Source organism: Cricetulus griseus (genome assembly GCF_003668045.3).
Source record: "Cricetulus griseus strain 17A/GY chromosome 1 unlocalized genomic scaffold, alternate assembly CriGri-PICRH-1.0 chr1_1, whole genome shotgun sequence".
NCBI lineage: Eukaryota > Metazoa > Chordata > Mammalia > Rodentia > Cricetidae > Cricetulus > Cricetulus griseus.
Genome location: NW_023276807.1, coordinates 61,264,822 through 61,289,264, shown reverse-complemented (window position 1 = coordinate 61,289,264; position 24,443 = coordinate 61,264,822). Strand labels below are relative to the sequence as shown.

At 41.0% G+C, this 24,443-nt stretch overlaps 1 protein-coding gene across 1 annotated transcript; it reads left to right on the top strand.

Annotated features, from left to right (window-relative positions):
• The first annotated feature begins 37 nt into the window (after positions 1-37).
• Positions 38-22,836, top strand: Mrps31 (mitochondrial ribosomal protein S31). Its single transcript, XM_027395264.2, has 7 exons — positions 38-228; positions 1,440-1,727; positions 5,559-5,717; positions 7,326-7,469; positions 11,027-11,100; positions 20,898-21,041; positions 22,534-22,836. The coding sequence occupies exons 1-7, from the start codon at positions 104-106 to the stop codon at positions 22,761-22,763; spliced, it is 1,164 nt and encodes a 387-aa protein (XP_027251065.1). The 5' UTR covers positions 38-103; the 3' UTR covers positions 22,764-22,836.
• The last annotated feature ends 1,607 nt before the right edge of the window (positions 22,837-24,443 follow it).

The window sequence follows — 24,443 nt, the reverse complement described above, 5'->3', positions numbered from 1 at the left end:
CCATCTCGGGGGACATTTTTGGCGGAGGGATGCACTAGTTCTGTTGCTCTCTTGCTTGGGTTTGTGCTTCCGGTTTGCTGTAGCTTGAGTTTATTTTTACGCGATGCTCCGTAGAATCCCGGCGTTAATACGTCCTCGCCCCTTCTCGGGCCTTCCTTTGTCCTCTGGAAACTGGGATGTCTCGGTGGCTGTGTGTGTGCCACCCACGGCTCGGTCCGGAACCGGCAGGTAAAGCGTCCCAGGGGTCTTCCGGGTCTTCCAGGATTCCCTGGCGCCTGTACGTACAGCCCTAGTTTCTCCAGCCGCCTGGGGTCGACACGTAGACTCTTAGAAGCGGCTGTTTTAAATGTGGGTAAAGAGAAATCCTAGAAAGAGGCGGCAGTTTGCCCAGTGTCTCGGCGAGTGTGGCAAACAGGTGTGACAGCCTGCCTCGACTCCTGTCCTGGGGGCTTTCTGCTGCACGCACGCCCGCCCCTCACCTTGCTTGCTGCTACAAATCTAGGGTAAGGATTTGGCAGTGAAAAACAGAAACACAGAGGCAGTTTGAATCTGAGTGTATTTTGCAGTTCTCAAGCAAGGTTTTTTATAGAGATACTTTCTCAGGGGATGTTTTTGTTAAACAAACTCAAACATATGATATTATTGTTACTTGGCACAGTGACGCAGAAATCCAAAACATAGAATCATCCAGGCTTAATCAAAACACAAAATAGTCCTTGAGTAATCAAAATATAGGACCCTCCTTGATTAACATAGGATCTTCCAAAGCCAACCGCGTATTTCTTAAATTAAATTATATTTTTATTACGTCAGTTATTGTTTAACATCTATTACGTAGTTCTTGTAAGTATTTGAAATATTGAGCTATTTTAACTCTTTCTTATTAAACGCTTTCTTTACCATACACTTAAGCCCACTCTTGATGACACATGTACAGCCATATGAAATTTTATTGTTGGGAACGGTTTTTTTTACTAATTGTACTTATATGAATGACGTGAATGATTTGGAAAGCGCTGGTTTTTCCTGAGATGAGGTCATGGCTAGTGCCCCCATCTCTTATCTGTTTCTTTTGTTTAAAATGTCAGCATAGGCTTTTAGGAACATTTCGTTAATGTGGAAAAAGAAAAGGAATAGAAGAACAAATAGAAATTGCCACGAGAATCACAGCCCAATATTTTTCTCTGTAACAGGAGGATAATACTGACCTTTGGATTGATGTGGCTGTGAAAATTGTACACAAGTGTTGTTGTACAAGAGAGGCCCAGGGTATATATTGAATGGCTTCCATTATGGTTATTAATAATAATAGAAAGCAAAAGGAAATGGAAAGGGCTTAAGTTGAAATTCTTTTCAATGTAAAAGTAGGATTTTTTCAGTTTATTACTTTATTATTTTTGCATTATACTTTTTGGTTATTTTTTAATATGTCATTCCAGGACAGAAAATAATATCCAAAGACATTTTGGCACTGGCAGCTGCATCTATAGCAAGAAAGATAGCCAGTCTGTTCCAGCCAATGAAATTTCCCAGAAGACAGCAGAGACTCAAGGCGACAGAGAGGAGACTCAAAAAAAAAACTTGTTAGATATTCTTAAGGACATGAAAGTTGAACTGAGCACAGTAAATGTGCAAACAACAAAGCCTCGTGGCAAAAGACCTTCTGCTGGTCTGCAGGCTGCAGTTAGCAGGCATAGAAGAGCTCCAGAAGACCCTCCAAAAAATAGGTGAGTTATCCCAATTGGATGTGCTTAGACACTATCTATAGTGCTCCAATAAGCCTTTTCTTATAGTAAACAATCTATTAGATTATAGTAATTGAGACATTGAAATAACAAAGCAGCAGAAGTACAGGGTCTCTAATTGTTACTTTAGGAGTGTGTGTGTGTGTATGTATTTAATTTAAGGTACCAGCAGATATTTGTGGCCAGCATTTGGGAGCAAGAAACAGAGTATTGTGACTTTAAGGCCAGCCTAGATTACATAGGAGACTTTATCTCAGAAAAACAATTTAAAAAATGCGCATACATCTGTAAGTACTTATCCTGGATTATATTTGGCAAGGCACACATTTGTACTCCCAGCACTTGGGTTGGACCATGCAGACTGCAGGATTGTGTTAGACCAGCTTGGGCTACATAGGGAAACATTGTCTCAAAAACAGCAACAAGTAAGGGTGGCTTAAAAAAACTCTAGATGTGTTTAAAGTTTTTATAAATGTGCAATATAAATAACCAAAATGGCTGGGTGATGGTGGCACACGCCTTTAATCCCAGCACTTGGGAGGCAGAGGCAGGTGGATCTCTGTGAGTTTGAAACCAGCCTGGTCTACAAGAGCTAGTTTTAGGACAGCCTCCAAAGCCACAGAGAACTCTGTCTTGAACCCCTCTGAGACAAACCCTTTGAACGGTTCAGTAAGGTAGTTTTAGTGTGATATTTTTATTGGTTCTTTGAGAATTTCATATATGCATACAATGTATTTGTCTCCCAATTCTCTACCTAGCTCCTCCTAGGTTCATCCTTATCTGCCCATCCCCCCTAAATTCATGTCCTCTTTCTCTCTCTCCTTTTTTTTTTTTTTTTTTTTTTTTTTTTTTTTTTTTTTTTTTTTGAGACAGAGTTTCTTTAGCTTTGGAGCGCTGTCCTGGAACTCGCTCTGTAGACCAGGCGAGAGATCCGTTTGTCTCTGCCTCCTGCACGGGATTAAAGGCGTGTGCCACCAACGCCCAGCTCTTCTCTCTCTCTCTTTTAAAATAACCCATGGAGTCCAATTTTTTGCTGTCCATATACTCATGGATATAAGGCAGCCCAGTGGAGATTGGTCAACAGACCAAGGTGACACCCTTAAGAAAACTGATTTTGCCTCCTCTGGCAGCCGTCAGCTGTTAGTAGCTTCTCAGTTGGAGGTGAAGGCTCATGAGCCTCCCCCTGTTAGAATGTTGGCTACCTTGATTTTATGCAGGCACCTGCAGCTGCTATGAGTTGATGAGTGCAGTCACCCTGTTTTCCTCAGAAGATGCTGTTGTCACTCCGGTCTTTGCTAACCTCTGTTCTCCATAATCTGTTCACCCACTCTTCAGTGGCCCCAAGCTTTATTAGTGAAGGGAGGTGACAGAGATGCCCAGTTTGTGGCTGCTGGGTCCATAGATGCTCTTTCTCTGCTTTTCAACCAATTGTTTCTACATTAACCTCCTTCTACTTCATAAAGAAGTCTCTCGGACGAGGTCTGAGAGCTGCACTAATCTGTGGTATAAAGATACAAACTTGGAGGGCAGTTTGATGCTATGTCCATTTAGCAAAATAATAGGACTAGTTCACCCTGAGGGCATATGAGCTCCCCAACCATGGGTCCTTGGCCAGATTTGCAGCACCAGGCATGCATTTTCTCCAGTGAGTCATGCCTTAAACCAATCAGAAAGCAGATGGTTACTTCACTATTGGACCACAATGGTTATTGCAGCTACAGTTTCACAGATGGAGAAGACAGTTGATTATCTCCCCGGAGCAGCCTACATAACACCTTCTAGCACTATGAATGGCAGTCATCAGGGAGGAAGCCCCTTGGCCAGTACAGCTTGACTTCTCCATGTCCTGTGGCCCAGGTGGGCAGAGTAGGGTCCTAACCATCAAGTTCTGGTGGGCAACCAAGAGAGTGGCGACAGCATATTGCTTTGGAGATACTCCTACAGAAAGAACAAGACAAGCATGAAAGTGTAGATTGCCAAATAAATCCTTCAAAGGTTTTGCTTTATTTTTCTACTTAATTTTATTTTTTTTTAATTTTATTGTATGTAAAAGTGCAGGTGTGCTTGGCCTTCCCAAAAATGTGGAGGTCAGGGGACAACTGGTTTTGGAGCTGGGTTCTTTCCTTCCACTGTGTTTCTGAGGTAGGGTCTTCCTTATTTCTGCCTCTGTGCTATGTGTAAAAGATGTTGACCACTACTACTGTGTCCTCTCCCTGGCCCTGGGAATGCTGGGATTGCAGATGTATGAGGTCACATCCAGCTTGTTTTGGTGGGTTTAGGTCATCAGGCTACCTGACGAACCATCTTCCTGGCCTTTGCTTTTCTACAGTAAAAAAATAATAATAAATTATTTTTGAGAAAATGTCTCAGGTAGCCCATACTGTCCTCAAACTCACTTTGTTACAAAAGATAACTTTGGTCTTCTGAATGATAGGCATGTGCACTGTACTTGACCACTGTTCTACTCTAAAGGAACTGAAATTAGAAATGATGGACATGATATATATATATATATATATATATATATATATATATATATGATATATAAGAGATATAAAAGATAACCTTCTGATGTTGGTCCAAGAAGATGCTGTGGGCAAGATTGGTGAATGGGATGCATTTGTTTTCAGTTTGAAGAAAAGTTTCTTGTAATAATTTATTTAACCACTCAGGCACTGGACGTACCCCAACCACTTTCTTACTTTTTTTTTCCCCTCAGGACAGAGTTTCTCTGTGTAACAGCCCTGGCTGTCCTGGAACTAGCTCTGTAGACCAGGCTAACTTCAAACTCACAGAGATTCACCTGCCTCTGCCTCTGAATGCTGGTATTAAAGGCGTGCGCCACCACTGCTCAGCCAAAAATTTATTTATTTATGTATTTTTTTTAATGTGCATTGGTGTTTTGCCTGCATGTATGTCTGTGTGAGGGTGTGGGGTCCCCTGGAACTGGAGTTACAGACTTGACTGCCATGTGGGTGCTGGGCATTGAACCTGGGGATCCTGTGGAAGAGCAGCCAGTGCTCTTAACTGCTGAGCCATCCCTGCAGCCCCTACTTTCTTACTTTTTGTTTTGAAAGAGTGTCTTACTAGTTACCCAGGCTAGCCTTCAACTCACTTTGTAGCCCAAACACAGTAAGCACTTGTGGTTCTCCTGCCTCAGCCTTCTGAGTAGCTGAGATTACAGGCCCATGCCTGACCAGGTCTCTCTCCCATCTCTCTCTCTCTCTTAGAGTCCAATGTCTGCAAATTTGAGTTAGTCACCGTATTTGCCTCACACTTCACTGTAGTAATTACTCCATACACGACGGAGTTTTTCTTCCCTCCTCCGTCCTTTCTTGTCATGTATCAAAGCTCACTAGTGTGGCTGCCATGGTTGAATTGTAGATTACCCTAAAACATACTCTCATAAAATAAACGTTTTTATGACAAAAAATACTTTTAATCAAAGCATGTTCATGTGTTTTGGACTGGTTTCTTTACAACACATGTAATAAAAAGGCTACATAGATGTTAAAACATTGATCATTGTACACAATAACAAAACCGAACTTTCTTCAAGTATTATCTTTCAACTAAGAAATGCCACAGAGAGCTTTTGATTGACAGCTAAGGCTTGTGTTTGTTGAAAGTACACCCTGAGCAGGGCAGTGGCAGCGTAGGTGGATCTCTGTAGGTTCCAGGCTAGCCCGGTCTACAGAGTGAGTTCTAGAATAGCCAGGGCTACACAGAGAAACCCTGTCTGGAAAAAACAAAACAAAAAACGTAGTGATGTACTCATTCTGGTTTTCCTTCCTTGTTTCATTTTTTTTTTAGAAATGAGTTCCTGAGTTCTGAGTTGGTAGCAGCCGCCTCTGCTGTTGCAGATTCTCTACCGTGGGACAAGCAGACAACCAAGTCGGAGCTGCTCAGGCAGCTTCAGCAACACGAGGAAGAGACAAGGACTCAGAAAGACAGAGAGAAGAGTAAGATTAGGTCAGTGGTCAGATGCCATGTCAGTAATGCCTAGGTCTCACAGTGGCTGGTGAATGGCACACATCTGTCTTAACATCTAAAACCACCTCGTGGGCCAGCGAGATGACTCAGTAGGTAAAGGTACACACTGCCACACCTGATGGCCTTATGTCTGCAAGTGCCTACATACATACCCACCCCACATAACAATAAAACTTAAAACATTCACTTCACAAGCACAGTGCTTTTAACTGACAAACTGTCTCTCCAGCTCCTGTTTGTTTTAAGTGAATAGCTAAACTTTTCTTTTAGGAAGTTACAAAGTTTTTTGTCCCTGAAATAGAAATGATAAAATCAGTAGTGATATTTAAAAAGAAAAAACAAAATAAGTAACTGAGTAAGATAGCTTTCTCTGAGAAAATCAGTTTTTCTCAATGAAACAGACTGCTGGTTTTGCTTACAGTATGATGTCAGACGAGTTCCCTCCCCTTTTCTTTATGTTTGAGCTGAGTTTTTCAACATATCCTTTTCCTTTTAAAGACTATTTTATGCTGGACGGTGGTGCTGCTCACACCTTTAATCCCAACACTCAAGAGGCAGAGGCAGGCAGATCTCTGTGAGTTTGAGGCCAGCCTGATCTACAGAGCAAGTTCCAGGACAGCCTCCAAAGCTACACAGAGAAACCCTGTCTTGAAAAACCAAAAGCAAACAAACATACAAACAAAAACCCTATTTTATGTGTGTGTGTCTAAGTATATGCATCTGCACCGTGTGCATGCAGGAACCCTCAGAGTCAGAAGAGGTTGTTGGCCCCTGGAACTGGAATTGTAGGGGGTTTGAGCTGCCATGTGGATGCTGGGAACCAAAGAGCCCTGGTGGTTGTCATCGTCTTCTTCGTCGTCGTCGCCTTTTGCTATATTTACTGTATGAGTGTTCTGCATATACACCTGCAGGCCAGAAGAGGGAACCAGATCCTATTATAAATGGCTGTGAGCCACCATGTGGTACTAGGAATTGAACTCAGGACCTCTGGAAGAGCAGCCTGTGCTTTTAACCACTGAACCGTCTCTTCACTTCTCTAGTCCAATCAACATATCCTTTTTGTCACTCAATTTACACCAAGTTTTACAACCTACTGCCTGAGGTCATAAATGGTGGCACTGCCCCCCTTTGGGGGATGATATGAATCTGTTCTCAGTGAGCTCATGGGGGGCATTTGTCTCTAGAGAATCAAAGAGTAAACATCCCTCAGTGTCACAACAATCCTTCTATATATATAAGATGGCAAATATAGCTCGTCTTCAATTTTAATGTAACTGTCACTGGGTGATGGGTAGAAGTATACTTGATTGTATTTTCCTATCTGTTCCTCTGGATATTAGTAATTCTTGTAACTGATATTTTCATCTTCCAAATAAAACTTTAAGCGTATATTTAAAAAAACTAGAGACTTGCATCTTAATGTCTGTCATATAAGTATGTGACTTTATTTCCTCATAAATCATTATGTTCTCGTTGGGGCATAATGGATTAAATGGATTAAGGATTAATTGGTATGTCTCCTCTTAAGAAAAGTTTGCTGCTCCAGTGCAGCTGAGATCCCTAATGCACTTGACCTTTTAATTTCAGTTTCCGTCACATAATATCAGAGATGAAAATTGCCAGATCCCCTTCTGCAAGAGTTAGTACAAGACCACAGCACCAGATTCAGTTTGATGAGGAAATGGACAATTCTTCCCTTCACCTGGAGAAGCCATCTGATTTCAAACAAAGGTATTCAAGTTTGTAGTCTACTGGGTTTTGTTTGTGTAGTTTTTACTCAACTGTAGTCTTGATTGATTCTGCATATTATTACTGATAGACTGGTGATCATTGTGGACACCTAGGTAGAGTTTATACCACTGTGGTAGAACACCGTAACCCACAGCAACTTGGACAGGAAAGGGTTTATTTCATCTCACACTTCCAGGGAACAGAATCAGAAGAGTCAGGGCAAGAACTCCAGGCAGACACCTAGAGGCAAGGATTAACGTAGAGGCCATGGAAGAACGCTGCTTACTGGCTCGGTCACCCTGCCTTGCTCAATTTGCTGTGTTTTACAACTCAGGACCACTTGCTGGGCCCTCCCACATCAGTCATCAATTTAAAAAGACGTACCGAAGGTTTGCCCACAGGCCAGTCTAATTAGGGTATTTTCTTCCAAAATGACTCTAGCTTAGGTCATTGATATAAAAGTAGCCAACACAGCTATCTTCTCTGACATTCCAACTGAAACTCATCACCTAAAGAGATATCGTATATGTATGTGTATTAGTTCATGTGGAGGGTCCCTGCAGGTGTCATTGCAGGCATTGATCCTCAAAGAGATGACAACTTTGGGGAGTCTAATCTCAGGTGGTTCCCTGTCAGTATATTTAAAACACGGTACAATTTGGGAAAAAGTTTCCAGGCAACAGTCAATCCAGACAGACAGTTCCGGGTATACAATAAAGCTTAAGATGTGACTACATACAAGCTCTTTTACATAGTACATGTGACCATGAGGGTGTGTTCTGTAGCTAAAAGGCCTAGTGCGGGCTCTGACCCATAGCATAGAAGTCAGCAAACCATAAAATACTTGTGACATCATCCCTAAGGATGGGTAATAGTTTAGGTTAATAGAGATGGGTAATAGAGAAGAGTCTGGAATAACCATTCTGGGGAATTTGGTGAGGTCTGTCTCTATAGCAGAAGGTGGGTGAGGTCTGCCTCCACAGACAACAGAAAGGTTACCTGGTCATTAGCAAAATCCACTCTCAGCTTTCTGATGGAATGCAGGTATTTAACTTTTATCTCCTCCATGGAGGAGACACCCCTGTGTGACTGACATTCCTGGTTCTCTTAGTGCTTGTTTGTGAGTACAAGGATCCCTGTGCTTATGCACCCAACAAGTGCAGTTTGCATGTTAGGTGTAAAGGTATGCTCAGGCTGAACTGGGGGTCACTGTGCCTTTCCCTGGAGAGGAATTTCCTGGGTTTAACAGACCAGAGTGAGTTTAGAATAAGTGGTGCTGGCTAAATTCTGAACAAATGAATGTACAAGATGCATTCTCTTTCATGCTGAATGTTTCTAACACTGAACATTTATATGTATAGTTATGATTCCCTTTCTTCATACCTTAGAGAAATAACTCATCAGTAAAAAGGCCAGGCATGGTGGCTTACACTTGTAATCCAACACAGGGGAGGCTGAGGCAGGAGGAGCACGGTGAGTTTCAGGCCACTCTGGATTTCACAGTGAGTTCCAGTTCAGCCTGGGATAGTCAGACTGTCCCAAAAATAATAAGACCATGGTGGTACATACCTATATTCCTAGCTCTTTGGAAGGGGGAGCAAGAAGCTCTTCAGATTGAGACTATCCTAGTCTACAGAATGAGACCCTGTCTAAGAAAATACAAAATGCATATACATAAATATAGATTTTAAAGATTATAACGAAAGTCCCCATATTACCTAAGTGGTAAATTATTTGTAGTAATTTGAAATTGCTCATTTGAAACTGTTAAGACACTAAGCCATACGTTACATGGTTATTTTGCAATTGGAAGTTGTATAGTTACATGAAACTTGTATTCTTTCCTTTAAGGCCAAAAAGTGATGACCTTCCCTCATTTAAACCTCTCTGAAACTACCATCACAAACTGCCCAAAGGTGTGCCTTCTAAGTGAGTCTAAGTCAGCGAAGATATCAGTAGGTCTAACCAGTACCCTAGCCTGCAGAGAAAACTGGAGTCAGCTATGTAAGAGTAGTAGATGCTCAGCAAGTATACACACACACAACCCTCCAGCCATTTGTTCTTAAATTTCCCCAGACAATGTAATATACTTTTATCAGAAGATGCTTTAGTCTGTTATCCTGTTGCTCTGTAATGAGTAATGTTTAGGAGGAAAAAGAACCTAAGGCCTCAAGGACACTTCTGGACAGAAAGGCCTGTTTCTTGTTGTTACTTTTAGGGTCACAGTCTTACTGTGTAAGCCAGATGGCCAGGGGGGCTTAGAGTTCAGCTCCTTCTGCCTCTGCCTCCTGAGTGCTAGGATTGCTGCCATTTAGAACTCCAGTCCAGGAAGGCCAGTGTTTACAGTCACATGGGGACCTAATAGGACAAACCTTTCATACAAATGAAGTCTTTTATTTCTTTTAATTTGCAACTTTTCTACTTTATTTTAGTAATTTGAATGAGAAAAGAAATTTCAGAGTTATGTTTATAACTATTCATATTGTTTATGAACTGTTTTTAACCTGCTAGTAGTTTTATTCAAGTAAATAAGTAAATTGAAAAAAGAAGTGTTTCTGTTGAAAAAAGAAGTGAATTGATGGATAAAGCAATTTGTCCTGGTTCCATTTCTATCGCTATGATTAAAATACCCTGATAAAAAGCAACTTGGAAAGAAGGGGTTTATTTAGCCCAAGGTTCTTGCTTATAGCCCTTGATGGCAGGGAAGTCAAAGCAGGGACCTGAAGCAGTTATTACATCGCACCCACAGTGAAGAGCATGGAGACATGCATGTTTGCTTTTGCTCAGACCCTCTCTATACTTAAAAAGCCCAACGCCCAGGATCTTCTTTTACCTACATGATCCCACCAAGTCAACTAAGGCAATGCTCCAGGCAGGTTCAGTCCAGCTTGATGTAGGCAATCCCTCATAGAGACTTTCTTCCAGGAGATTGCAGGTTGTGCCACATTGATAAATATTAAAGTTAATTAAAGTGTACCAGAAGAAGTTGTATATTAACTCTCTGACAGTAATTTCAGCAGTTTGTAAAAATAGCTATGTAAAGAAAGTTAAGAACTACTTTCAAATTGCAGATTGATTGCTCTTTTATAAAGCAATTGCTTTTTTATAAAATGGCATGTTTTTAAAAAGAAATATCAGTGGAATAAAATGGCATGTTTTATCTGTGCCTTCTTCTGTCACTATAATTTATAATTAGACTATCCACTGTTTTCTGTCCTCAAGAACAAATGTTTAGTTTACCGGCTTCTATTTTTGCAGATTTTTATAGATTTCCACAACACTAAGGTTTCTAGAACTTTCAGCTGAGTATTTTGAAAATTAAACTTAGCTGGTTTGTTGTATTGTAAAGCAAAAGTCTAAGGGCCTATGTTCTTTTTCTACTTACCAGTCTGAAAATCATGGTAATTTAGCTAAAATGTCTGATGCAGGTCAAAGTGATTATTATCAGTTACTACACAGATTGTTTCATGTGCATTTATTCCTTAAGCAGTTTTTGTTGACATTTTATAAATGTGTCTTACTAAGGTGTTTTTTTTTTTTTAATGTTTATATCTTAGGAAAGGCTTATTCAAGGGGAAAAGACTTGGCATTTTTGACATTAAGGCGTTTGCTGATGAAGCACCTGAAACAGGTTTGTTAAGAACAAGACTTCTCCAGGTGGAGAAGCATTCTGTCTTTCAAAGATGGCCTTGGTGTTTTGATTGTAACTGTGTATTTCCATTTCCATATTTCTTCCTGTCCTTGACCCATGAATAAAAGAGTTGACAGTGCTCATTTCAGTCCTGCTTCCTCCTTAAAACATTGCATCCCAAGGTGTCTGGAGAGATCAGTACCACCAGATAAATAATCCAGAGCTAGGGTTGGCTGCTGCTTTTGGTTAGAAAGTATTATCCCCCTACCATTTGCATTATAACTCTCTGCTTGTACATAAAGATAATCAATCTGGGGTTCCTGCTTTTGAGAGGCTTTCTACCCAGAATAGGAGAGAGAGAGTGCGTGCGTGCGTGCGTGCGTGCGTGCGTGCGTGCGTGCGTGCGTGCGTGCGTGCGTGCGTGCGTGTGTGTGTGTGTGTGTGTGTGTGTGCTGAATACTCTCTTTTCATTTTGGTTAATTTGGCTTCTTGACAATCTTGTCAAAAAACTAACTTTTCATTTCATTGATTCTTTGTATTTTTCGTGTTTGAAATATTAATATCAGCTCTGATTTTGATTATCTCTTCCCATCTATATTTGGGGATATCATTATTGTTTTTCCAATGCCTTCAGGTGATTCATTAAAAGTTATTAATTTGAGACCTCAAAAATTCTTTTTTTTTAATTTAATTTTATTTTATTGGTTCTAGTTAGGGAACAAGCTTATTTCAAGTCCCTTCTCCCTCCCCTCACCCCCAACCCTCCTCCCCACCCCCAGCCTACCCCCCACCCCATCCACCCACCACTCCCCAGGCAGGGTAGGGCCCTCAACGGGGGCTCTGCAAAGTCCACCAAGTCTTCCTATGCTGGTCCTGGGCCCTTCCCCATGTGTCCAGGGCCAGAGTGTAACCCTTCACGTGGGATGGGCTCTCAAAGTCCCTTCTTGCACCAGGGAAAAATACTAATCCACCACCAGAGGCTCCCTGGAGTGCAGAGGCCTCCTTATTGACATCCATGTTCAGGGGTCTGGATCAGTCTTGTACTGGCCTCCCAGACAGCATCCCTTGTTCAGGTCAACTGTTCCTGTGGGTTTCTCCAACCTGGTACAGACCCCTTTGCTCTTCATTCCTCCCTCTCTTCAACTAAATTCCCGATTTCGGTTCAGTGTATATCTGTGGATGTCTGTCTCTGCTTCCTTCAGCCACTGGGTGAGGGCTCTAGGATGGCATAAAGAGAAGTCATCAATCTCATTTTAGCGGAAGAGCTTTTGGGTTATCCTCTCCACCATTGCCTGGATTGTCAGCTCGTGTCATCCTTGTAGGTCTCTGGAGATCTCCCTGGTTCCAGATCTCTTGGTCCTATAGTGGCTCCCTCTGATATGGTATCTCTCATCCTGCTCTCTTTCCTCTATTCTTCCCCCAACTCAATGTTTCTGCCCCTCCATTTCTTCTCCTCTACTCCTCTTTTCTTGCTCTTATTGTTCAAAAATTCTTATGTAGGTACTTAGTTCTATATTTCTCTTAGGACTGGCTTCAGTATGTCCCATATTTTTGTATGTGTGTTTTCATTGTCGTTGAGTTCTAGAAATTGCTTTCCTTTTTGATTTCTTCCTTGACCCAATTATCATTCAGTAGCATGTTGTTTAGATTCCCATCTGTTTATGTAATTTCTGCAGTTATACAGCTTTATCCCATTGTGGTCAGACAGAATGCAGGATGTAATTTCTGCTTTCTGTATCTTTTGAGATTTGGGTTCTGATACATACTAGGATAAACATGATCTAATTTGAAGAGATGGCTGCTGAGAAGAATGTGTTCCTTAGAATTTGGGTGGAATGTTATGCTTGCTGGCCCGTTTGATGTATGATGTCATTGAACTCCATCCAGAGTTTCTCTGTTTAGTATTTTTCTGGATGACCAGACTATTCGTGACAGTAGAGTATTGAACTCACGAACTATCGCTGTGTTGGGATCAGTCCATGGTTTTAGATCTAACTTTAGATCTAACTAACAGTGTTTCTTTTCTGAAATTGGGTGCTCCTGCATTTGGTGAGTATATATTTGAGATTGTACTAATCTCCTGGCAATTCTTGACACATAACCACAGGGCTTTAGGTGATCCAATGAAGGGGTACTGGGAAGGGGAGTGCAGTTACCCTGCCTGTGTCTTCACACCATATGCGGTAGGTAGCTGGAGAGTTCCTGGTAGAGGATAGTCTTGTTTTAAATTTTTAATTTACTCAAATTGCTTTGCCAAAGTGCCTATAATATTTATATTACCAATGTCTGGTGAGAATGTGACTCATTCTTTTTTTCTCTCTCTCTCTCCTTTTTTTATTAGAAAGAAAATTATTTTACATGTCAATCCCAGGTCCCTCGCCTCCTTTCCTGCGTGCGCCCGCGCCCCCCCCCCCCCCCCCCCCCCCAACTAACGCCCTACCTATCCCCTACCCGTTCTGCTCCCCAGGAAGGGTGAGGCCTTCCATAGGGGATCCTCAAAGTCTGTCATATTCTTTGGGATAGGGCCTAGGCCAACCCCCTTGTGTCTAGGCTCAGGGAGTATCCCTCCATGTGGGATGGGCTCCTAAAGTCCATTCCTATGTAGGAATAAGTACTGATCCACTACAAGAGGCCCCATAGATTTCCAAGGTCTCCTCACTGACAACCACATTCAGGGAGTCTAGATCAGTCCCATGCTGGTTTCCCAGCTATCAGTCTGGGAGCCAAGAGCTCTCCCTTGTTCAGGTCAGCTGTTTCTGTGGGTTTCACCAGCCTGGTATGGACCCCTTTGCTCATCAGTCCTCCTCCTCTGCATCTGGATTTCAGTTCAGTTCAGTGTTTAGCTGTGGGTGTCTGCTTCTACTTCCATCAGCTGCTGGATGAAGGCTATAGGATGGCATATGAGTTAGTCATCAATCTTATTATCAGAGAAGGGCATTTAAGGTAGCCTCTCCTCTGTTACTTAGATTGTTAGTTGGTGTTATCTTTGTAGCTCTCCAGACATTTCCCTTGTGCCTGATTTCTCTTTGAACTTATAATGTCTCCCTCTTTTATATTATCTCTTAACTTGCTCTCTTCTGTTCTTCCCCCAACTCAACCTCCCTGTCCCATCATGTCTTCCTCACCCCTCCTCTTCTCCCCTTCTCATTCTCCTAGTTCCCTCTCTCCTCCCCATGCTCCCAGTTTGCTCAGGAGATCTTGTCCCTTTCCCCTTCTCCAGGGGGACCATGTTTGTCTCTCTTAGGGTCCTCCTTGTTTACCAGCCTCTCCAGCAGCCTGGGCTGCAGGATGGCAATCCTTTATGTCTAAAATCCACATATGAGTGAGTACATACAATGCCGGTCTTTGTGACTGGGTTACCTCGCTCAGAATGGTTGCTTCTAGTTCCATCCATTTGCCTGCAAATTTCAAGATTCCATTGTCTTTTTTTTCCGCTGAGTAGTACTTCATTGAGTAAATGTACCACATTTTTTCTATTCATTCTTCAGTTGAGGGGGATCTAGATTGTTTCCAAGTTCTGGCTATTACAAATAATGCTGCTATGAACATAGTTGAACAGATGTCCTTGTTGTAGGAATGTGCTTCTTTTGAGTATATGCCTAAGAGTGGAATTGCTGGATCTTGTGGTAGACTTATTCTCATTTTCCTGAACAATCGCCATACAGATTTCCAAAGTGGCTGTACAAGTTTGCACTCCCACCAGCAGTGGAGGAGTGTTCCCCTTTCTCCACAACCTCTCCAGCATAGACTGTCATTGGTGTTTTTGATTTTAGCCATTCTGACAGATGTAAGATCTCAGAGTTGTTTTGATTTGCATTTCCCTGATGGCTAAGGATGTTAAACACTTTCTTATGTGTCTTTCAGCCATTTTAGATTCCTCTATTGAGAATCGTCTATTTAGTTCTGTACACCACTTTTTAATTGGATTATTTGGTGTTTTGGAGACTAGCTTCTTGAGTTCTTTGTAAATTTTGGAGATCAGCCCTCTGTCGGATGTGGGGTTAGTGAATATCTTTTCCAATTCATGGGCTGTCATTTTATCTTGTTGACTGTGTCCTTTGCCTTACAGAAGCTTCTCAGTTTCAGGGGGTCCCATTTATTAATTGTGGATCTCAGTGTCTGTGCTACTGGTGTTATGTTCAGGAAGCGGTCTTCTGTACCAATTTGTTCAAGAGTATTTCCTACTTTCTCTTCTAATAAGCTCAGTGTGGCTGGGTTTATGTTGAGGTCTTTGATCCATTTGGACTTAAGTTTTGTGCATGGCAATAGACATGGATCTATCTGCAGTCTTCTACATGCCAGCATCCAGTTATGCCAGCACCATTTGTTGAAGAAGCTTTCTTTATTCTATTGTATAGCTTTGGCTTCTTTGTCAAAAATCAGGCATTCATAGGTGTGCAGGTTAATATCAGAGTTTTCAACTCGATTGCATTGGTCTACTTGTCTATTTTTGTGCCAATACCAAGCTGTTTTCAGGACTATAGCTCGATAATAGATCTTGAAATCAGGAATGGTGATGCCTTCGGAAGTTCTTTTATTGTACAGGGTTGTTTTGGCTATCTTGGGTCTTTTGTTTTTCGATATAAAGTTGAGAATTGTTTTTTCAAGGTCTGTGAAGAATTGTGCTGGGATTTTGATGGGGATTGCATTGAATCTGTAGATTGCTTTTGGCAAGATTGCCATTTTTACTATGTTGATCCTACTTATCCAAGAACATGGGAGATCCTTCCATTTTCTGGTATCTAATTTATTTCTTTAAAGACTCAAAATTCTTATGATACAGGTCTTTCACTTTTTTGGTTAGCATTACCCCAAGGTATTTTATGTTGTTTGTGGTAATTGTAAAGGGTGGTGTTTCTTGGATTTCTTTCTCAGCACATTTATTATCCATATATAGTAAGGTTACTGATATTTTTTAGTTAATCTTGTATCCTGTCACTTTGCTGAAGGTGTTTATCAGCTGTAGGAGTTCCCTGGTTGAGTTTTTTGGTTCACTTATGTAGACTATCATATCATCTGCAAACAGTGAAAGCTTGACTTCTTACTTTCCAATTTGTATCCCCTTGATCTCCTTTTGTTGTCTTATTGCTCTAGCTTGGGCTTCAAGGACAATATTGAAGAGATATGGAGAGAGTGGACAGCCTTGTCTTGTTCCTGATTTTAGCAGAATAGCTTTGAGTTTCTCTCCATTTAGTTTTATGTTGGCTCTTGGCTTACTGTATATTGTTTTTATTATGTTCAGGTATGTTCCTGTTATTCCTTATCTCTCCAGGACCTTTATCATGAAGGGATATTGGATTTTGTCAAAGGCTTTTTCAGCATCTAGCGATATGATCGTGTGGTTTTTCTTCTTCAGTTGGTTTATATGGTGGATTACATTGATAGATCTTTCTTAGTTGTGTCTTTGTGTGGCTTTGGTACCAAGGTAATTGTAGCCTCGTAAAAAGAGTTTGGAAATGAACCTTCTGCTTCTATTATGTGGAACAATTTGAGGAGTATTAGTATCAGCTCTTCTTTGAATTTCTGGTAGAATTCTGCACTGAAGCCATCTGGCCCTGGGCTTTTTTTGGTTGGGAGACTTTCGATGACTTCTTCTGTTTCCTTAGAGGTTATAGGTCTGTTTAAGTTGCTTATCTGTTCTTTATTCAATTTTGTTAAGTGATATCTGTCCAGAAAATTGTCCATTTCCTTTAAATTTTCAAATTTTGTGGAGTACAGGTTTTCAAAGTATGACCTGAAGATTCTCTGGATTTCCTCTGTGTCTGTTATTATGTCCCCCTTTTCATTTCTGATTTTGTTAAATTGTATGTTCTCTCTCTGCCTTTTGGTTAGTTTGGATAAAGATTTGTTTATCTTGTTGATTTTCTCAAGAACTAACTCCTTGTTACATTGATTCTTTGAATTGTTTTCTTTGTTTCAACTTATTGATTTGTGCCCTCAGTTTGATTACTTCCTGGCATCTACTCCCCCCCCCCCCCCCCCCCCCCCCCGTGTGAATTTGCTTCCATTTTTCTAGAGCTTTCAACTGTGATATCAACTCTCTGGTGTGACTATTCTCTAGTTTCTTCATGTGAGCACTTAGAGCTATGAACTTTCCTCTTAGTACTGCTTTCAAAGTGTCCCATAAGTTTGGGTATGTTGTGTCTTCATTTTCATTGAATTCTAGGAAGTCTTTAATTTCTTTATTTCTTCCTTGACCCAGGAATTGCATGTTTTCAATTTCCCTGATTTGATAGGTTTTCTGCAATTTGTGTTGTGTTTGAATTCTAACTTTAAAGCATGGTGGTCTGATAAGACACAGGGGGTTATTTCAATTTTTTTTGTTCCTGTTGAGGTTTGCTATGTTGCCGAGTATGTGGTTCGATTTTAGAGAAGGTTCCATGTGGTGCTGAGAAGAAGGTAAATTGTTTTGTGTTTGGATGGAAAGTTCTATAGATATCTGTTAATCCCAATTGAGTCATAACTTCTGTTAGTTCCTTTGTCTCTTTGTTAAGTTTCTGTCTGGTGGTCCTGTCCAGTTGTGAGACTTGGGTGTTGAAGTCTCCCACTATAATTGTGTGAAGTCTTATTTGTGATTTGAGTTTTAATAATGTTTCTTTTACAAATGTTGGTGCCTTTGTATTTTAGAATTGAGACTTCTTCCTGATGGATTTTTCCTGTGATGAATATGAAATGACCTTCATCTCTTTTGATTGATTTTAGTTTGAAGTCTAACTTGTTAGATACTAGGATAGCTACCCCAGCTGGTTTCTTGGGTCCATTTGATTGGAATATCTTATCCAAACCCTTTACTCTAAGGTATTGTCTGTCTTTGAATTTGAGGTGTGCTTCTTGTATGCAGCAGAAGGATGGATTCTGTCTTCGTATCCAGTCTGTTAGCCTTTGTCTTTTTATAGGCGAGTTAAGACCATTAATACTGAGGAAAATTAAGGTCCAATGAGTATTTATTCTTGTTTGTTTTTGATTTGTTGTTGGTAGTGGTATTATATGTGGATTTACCCTGCTTTTTCTTTTGGGTTTTCATAAAGTGGGATGATCTATTGCCTGTGTTTTTGTGAGTGTAGTTAATTTCCTTAGGTTGGAGTTTTCCTTCCAGTATTTTCTGTAGGACTGGATTAGTGGTTACATATTGTTTAAATCTGGTTTTGTCGTGGAATATCTTGTTTTCTCCATTTATAGTGATTGAAAGCTTTGCTGGGTATAGTAGTCTGGGCTGGCATCCATGTTCTCTCAGAGTTGGTAGAATATCTATCCAGGTCCTTCTGGCTTTCAGAGTTTCCATGGAGAAGTCCAGTGTAATTCTGATAGGTTTGCCTTTATATGTTACTTGGCCTTTTTCCTTTGCTGCTCTTAATATTCTTTCTTTATTCTGTATGTTTGATGTTTTAATTATTATGTGACGAGGGGACTTTCTTTTGTGGACCACTCAATTTGGTGTTCTGTAGGCTTCTTGTACTTTCATTGGCATGTCTTTCTTTAGGTTGGGAAAGTTTTCTTCTATGATTTTGTTGAATATGTTTTCTGCACCTTTGAGTTGGGTTTCTTCACCTTCTTCTATACCTGTTATCCCTAGGTTTGATCTTTTCATGGTGTCCCATATTTCCTGGATAGTTTGTGTTAAGGATTTGTTGGACTTAAGATTTTCTTTGCTTGATGAATTTATTTCCTCTAGTTTATCTTCAGTGTCTGAGATTCTGTCTTCCATCTCTTGTATTTTGTTGGTTATGCTTGCATCTGTGGTTCCTGATTGTTTACTCAGCTTTTCTACTTCCAGCATTCCCTCAGTTTGTGTTTTCTTTATTGTCTCTATTTCAGTTTTCAGGTCCTGAACTGTTTCCTTCAGGTGTTTAATTGTATTTTCTTGGCTTTTTTGGCTTTCCTTGATTTCTTGCATCTTTTGGTTTGTCTTTTCTTCCATTTCTCTGAAGGATTTTCTGATTTCCTCTCTTAGGGTCTCTATCATCTGCATGAAGTTGTTTTTAAGGTTGCTCTCTTTTGCTTCATCTGTATTGGGATGTTCATGTCTTGCTGGTGTAGAGTCCCTAGACTCTGGTGGTGTCATATTGATTTTCCTGTTGTTGGATGTGTTCTTGTGTGACTCATTCTTGAAAGATGATTTTTCAAAAGTAAATAAAAGAGTTAAAGGACAGAAGATGGTGGTACACAGCTGCCGTGTATGACCTTACTCATGGCTGATTGTGGAGTTTAGCATGTTTTTAAAACATTTGCACAGACCAAATGCTCAGGATCCATTAGTACTTTTTTCTTTTTCTTTTTCTGTAGCTCCAGCTCTAGATTGTCAAGAATAGCCTTGAAGTCTGTAGGAGGCACACAGGTCCTTGTGCTCACAGAGGATGTATAAAACCTTCTGCTGCTGCACAGAAGGCTGGGTGCGGAGGTGGTTAATAGCCCCTGCCCATGTGGTTAGGGCACACCAGTTCCCTTCCCCAGCCCCTATCATGAGCTTGTTTTTCTTGATCCGTCTGTAGAATTTGTCTTTATGGGAGATGTCACAGGTAGTCAGTCTATAGAGCCATCTATATGGAAGTTGTCACATGTACTTTACAAAGCGTTCTGATATAATCGTGTCTTAAGCTTTATTGTGAGCCCGGGATTGAGTTGATTATCATCAGGAAACTTTTTTTCCAAATTGCGCTGTTCTTAAATATGCCTAAAATAAACTACTAGAGGTCAGACTCTTGAACCAACACTAGCTACTGAGTTGTGTTGAAGCAGCCTTCCTGTGCCTCTCTCTGATCGACATTGCTGGCTGTGGTGTTTGTAGAGACCCCCACACACACACACCTCTGCCTTTAGTGTGATTACAGACGTTTACCACCGTGACCACCTTTGTCATTATTACTAATTTTTTTCTTTAAAAAAATCTTTAGGGGGATGGTTTTGACAGAATTTTATGTAGTCCAGCTTAGCGCCATCCTGTCTTTGTAGCTAGGATGACCTTAGACTCCTGGTTCTCCTGCCTCAGGTGCTAAAGTACTAGGATCACAGCTGTGTGCCACCATTGTGTCACTAGTGACTAATTTTGACAAACTGTGACTTTGAAAGTCAAAGTGATGTATATTACATACATTCAGCCTGGCTTACCAGTAATTCTCTGCGGAGGCTAAGGCAGTAAGGAGGACCTACAGTTCTACACAGAGAGACTGTCTCAAAGAAAAACAAATCAAAACCAAAACATCAAATTCACAAATGCTAACTTTTTTTCCTAATAGAGGTGGCAATAATACCCTAGCATGGTGTTAGTAAAAGCTGAGGTTTGCCATTCTTATTCTTATACCCTGTATTTTTCATTTTTGTTGCAATGTTAGTTCCTGGTAGCCTTTTATTTTAAACTAATTCTGAATACCAACGTCTGAAAATATGTATCTATAGAATTGATGATAACATCTTAATTTCCATTGCATTTTTATTCATTTTGTGTTTGTGTTTACATATGTGAACATGGGTTTGAGATCAGGGGATGGCTTTCAGGAGTTTGTTTGCTCCTTCTAACATGTAGGTGGAATCATGCTTGGGTAGTCAGGCTTGGTGGTCAGTACCTTAACCCACTGAGATGTCTGGATTGATATCCCTGGGAGGCCTGCCCTTTTCTGAGGGGAGATGGAATGGGAGTTGGATCTGGGGGAGAGGGGAGGTGGGGGGAGAGACTGGGGAAGGGGAGGGTGGGGAACTGGTCAGGATATAGTGTATAAGAGAAGAATAAAAAATAACAATAATAATAGATGTTTACATTTTCATGTTCTTAAACACATTTTTTTTTTTTTTAAATCACATAGAAGCATCCCCTTCTCTCTGGGAGATAGAATTTGCTAAGCAGCTAGCCACAGTAAATGAACAGCCTTTGGGGAATGGATTTGAGGAGATGATCCAATGGACAAAAGAGGGGAAACTGTGGGAGTTCCCAGTTAACAACGAAGCAGGTAGGTGTTACTCCCAAATATCCCAACAATTACCAGACTCCATTTCAGTCTGTAGTTAGGTGTGTACGTGCATCTCAGAACACTCGTGTGTGAGAAGAAACCTATCGATCATACTTTAAATTGTTGTTTTAAAGGTGGTTGGAATTTTATTCAATTCTAGATATTTGATAATAAAAATAGAGGAGTAAAATTACCTGTCAAAATGTATCATGGGGGGCTGGAGCGATGGCTCAGAGGTTAAGAGCTCCAACTGCTCTTCCAGAGGTTCTGAGTTCAATTCCCAGCAACCACATGGTGGCTTGCAACCATCCATAATGAGATCTGGTGCCCTCTTCTGGTGTGCAGATATATATAGAAGCAGAATGTTGTATACATAATAAATAAATAAAAATCTTTAAAAAAAAATGTATCATGGGAACCATGGTGTAGTCCAGTCAATAGAGTGTTTGCCTAGTGCATATGAAATCCTGGGTTGCATCCCCAGGACCCCATAAACTGGGCCTAGTAGCATGTGGGTTTAGCCTTACATTTTGGAGGTGGAGATAGGATCAGGAGTTCGGGGTCATCCTCAGCTATAGGACTCACAGAAGTTTGAGAACAACTTAGATGCCAGTCCTTACCTTTCACCATGTTTTGAAACATGTTTTGAAAGGTTCTGTCTTGCTTACTGCTATATGTACTGCCAGCTGACCCAGAGGATTCCAGCAATTCTCCTGTCTTGCCTCCCATTTCCAGTAGGGACTACACCGGGAGTAGAGAGGCTAACCCTATTGCATCTGGCTTTCTTACATGTGTTCTGAGAATCAACTCAAGTCATGAGACTTGGGAGGCAAGCCATCTCCCGAGTCCCAGAATGTATTTTTGTGCCCACGGTCCCAAAATATATATATGGTTGAGGTGTGTGTGTGTGTGTGTGTGTGGATCATTTACATTAACAGTAATTGTGGAGCAGGTGTGGTGGCGTACAGCTGTACTCCAGCATTTGGGACATGGAGGCAGGAGTGTCAGGACCAGGCTGGGTAGGCAAGAGCCTGCTGAAAACCAAAACAAAATGACAAGTTTACTGGGTTGTTGGATTATTTTCATTTTTGTATTTATCATTTGTGTTTTCTTCTCTTGGGCTACTTGAACATCCTTTTTATGATTCTATCTTATTTTCCTTTTAAATACTTACACATTATATGACTTTCTTCATAGTTTCCTCAGACGTTAACAATAATCGTGAGTAACAGTTGCTTCTTCAATAGGTGAAAGGTCCTGTGTCTCAGGCACTGCTTCTGTTTAGTCTCTACAACAACCCCAGGAGGGTGTCCTTTTCCTCCTCATGCTGTGTCTGGAGAAACTGATGCTCACAGTCACATTTGTTAAATTGGTGGTCAAACTAGGTCTGATTCCACAATTTATGCTTCTAACTATGTTATGCTGCATCATTAATGTTAATGTTATGATGTAGGCTTTACATTCACAATTATGTTACTTTTTTATTTCTCAGGCTTTGATGACGATGGTTCAGAATTCCATGACCATATATTTTTGGATAAGCACCTGGAGGGCTTCCCCAAGCAAGGACCAATTCGCATCTTCATGGAGCTGGTGACTAGTGGCCTTTCGAAAAACCCATATCTGAGTGTTAAACAGAAAGTCGATCATATAGAGTGGTTTAGAAATTATTTTAATGAAAAACAGGATATTCTCAAAGAAAATAAAGTGGAGTTCACTTAACATCATGAAGAAAATTTTCATTTAAGCTGTTGAAGATGTATATTATAGCTAAATAAAAATTTTATTAAAGTTATCATGTGGATAATTGTCTCTGATTTAACTAATATAGATGTGAAATTACTTTTTTTGTTTGTTTGTTTTGGTTTTTTGAGACAGGGCCTGTGTATCCCTGGCTGTCCTGGAACTCACTCTGTAGACCAGACTGGCCTTGAACTCACAGAGATCCTCCTGCCCCTGCCTCCCTAGTGCTGAGATTAAAGGTGTTCAACACCAGTGCCTGGCTGTGAAATTACTTTTAATCTGAAATATATTTTTGTATAAAAAGAACATTCGAGATACAAAAGAATATCTGTGCATTAGTGATAACATCTGGGACCGTCTCATACGTTTTCATCAGGTGACCATGTTTCTTTGAAATTTGATTGTTATAAAGCTGATGGTATCAAAATCCTGTGTAATTGGTCCACTTTTACCATAACAAAATATCTGACTCAGGCTAATGTTATAAAGAAAAAACATTTTTAACACAGCATAATACAGACTTGGGTAAGGATTCATTACAAATTCAAAAGGCCCGTGAGGAGAAGAGATCGGTCACACCTCAAAACAGGCTAGAAATGGAGCCCCATGGTTCCTTCTGAGGGTACAGACTCACTTCTTCCATATTAGCCGAGATTTTAATGGATTATTTGACACTTTTGTACATATATACAATGTATCTTGATCATATCCACCCCCAGCTCCTTCTCCCACTTCCAGACCCTCCCAATGTGTTTCCCTCCCACCTTTGGTCTCTCCCTCGTTCTCTTCCTCTCTTCCCCTCTCATGCATACAGCTTTCTGCCTGCACGTATCTCTGCAGGCCAGAAGATACATTACAGATCTCATTACAGATGGTTGTGAGCCACCATGTGGTTGCTGGGAATTGAACTCAGGACCTCTGAAAGAGCAGTCAGTACTCCTAACCTCCGAACCATCTCTCCAGCCCCAGGTTCTTCACCTTTTAATGATTCACTGAGTCCAAATGGTGCTGGCTGCAGGTGAACACAAGCCCCACTTGTATTCATGCCTCCTGTGTCAAGTAGGATTAACAGGAGAGTGCAGGAAGGAGACAGAGGATTCTTCAGCCCCAGCTGAACATCCATTATCTCAGCAAAGCAAAAGTTTCACATTAGTGCTTCTGGTATCTTGTTAATCACAATGGATTCTTCAGCCCCAACTAACAAGAACCCCAGAATCTTAAATGTCCCAGTAGAGCCTTTCCTTCCCTCTGAAACATCACAAGTCAGCCCTCCGTCATCTGCTCTCAACATTCTTACCTACCAAGCTCCTACAGGACAGCTCACTGAGATCTCAACACTCAATGGCTTATCTAGCCCAAAGTTCCAAAGTCCTTCCACAGTCCTCCCCCAAACAACATGGCCAGGTCTGTCACAGCAACACCCCACCCCTGGCACTAACTTGTCTTAGTTAAGGCTTCTATTGCTGTGATGAAACAGTATGACTAAAGCAAGAAGGGGAGGAAAGGGTTATTCGATTTATACTTCCATATCACTGTTCATCACTGAAGGAAGTCGGGACAGGAACTCAAACAGGGCAGGAACCTGGAGGCTGAAGCTGATGCAGAGGCCATGGAAAGGGTGCCACATACTGGCTTGCTCTCCATGCCTTGCTCAGCCTG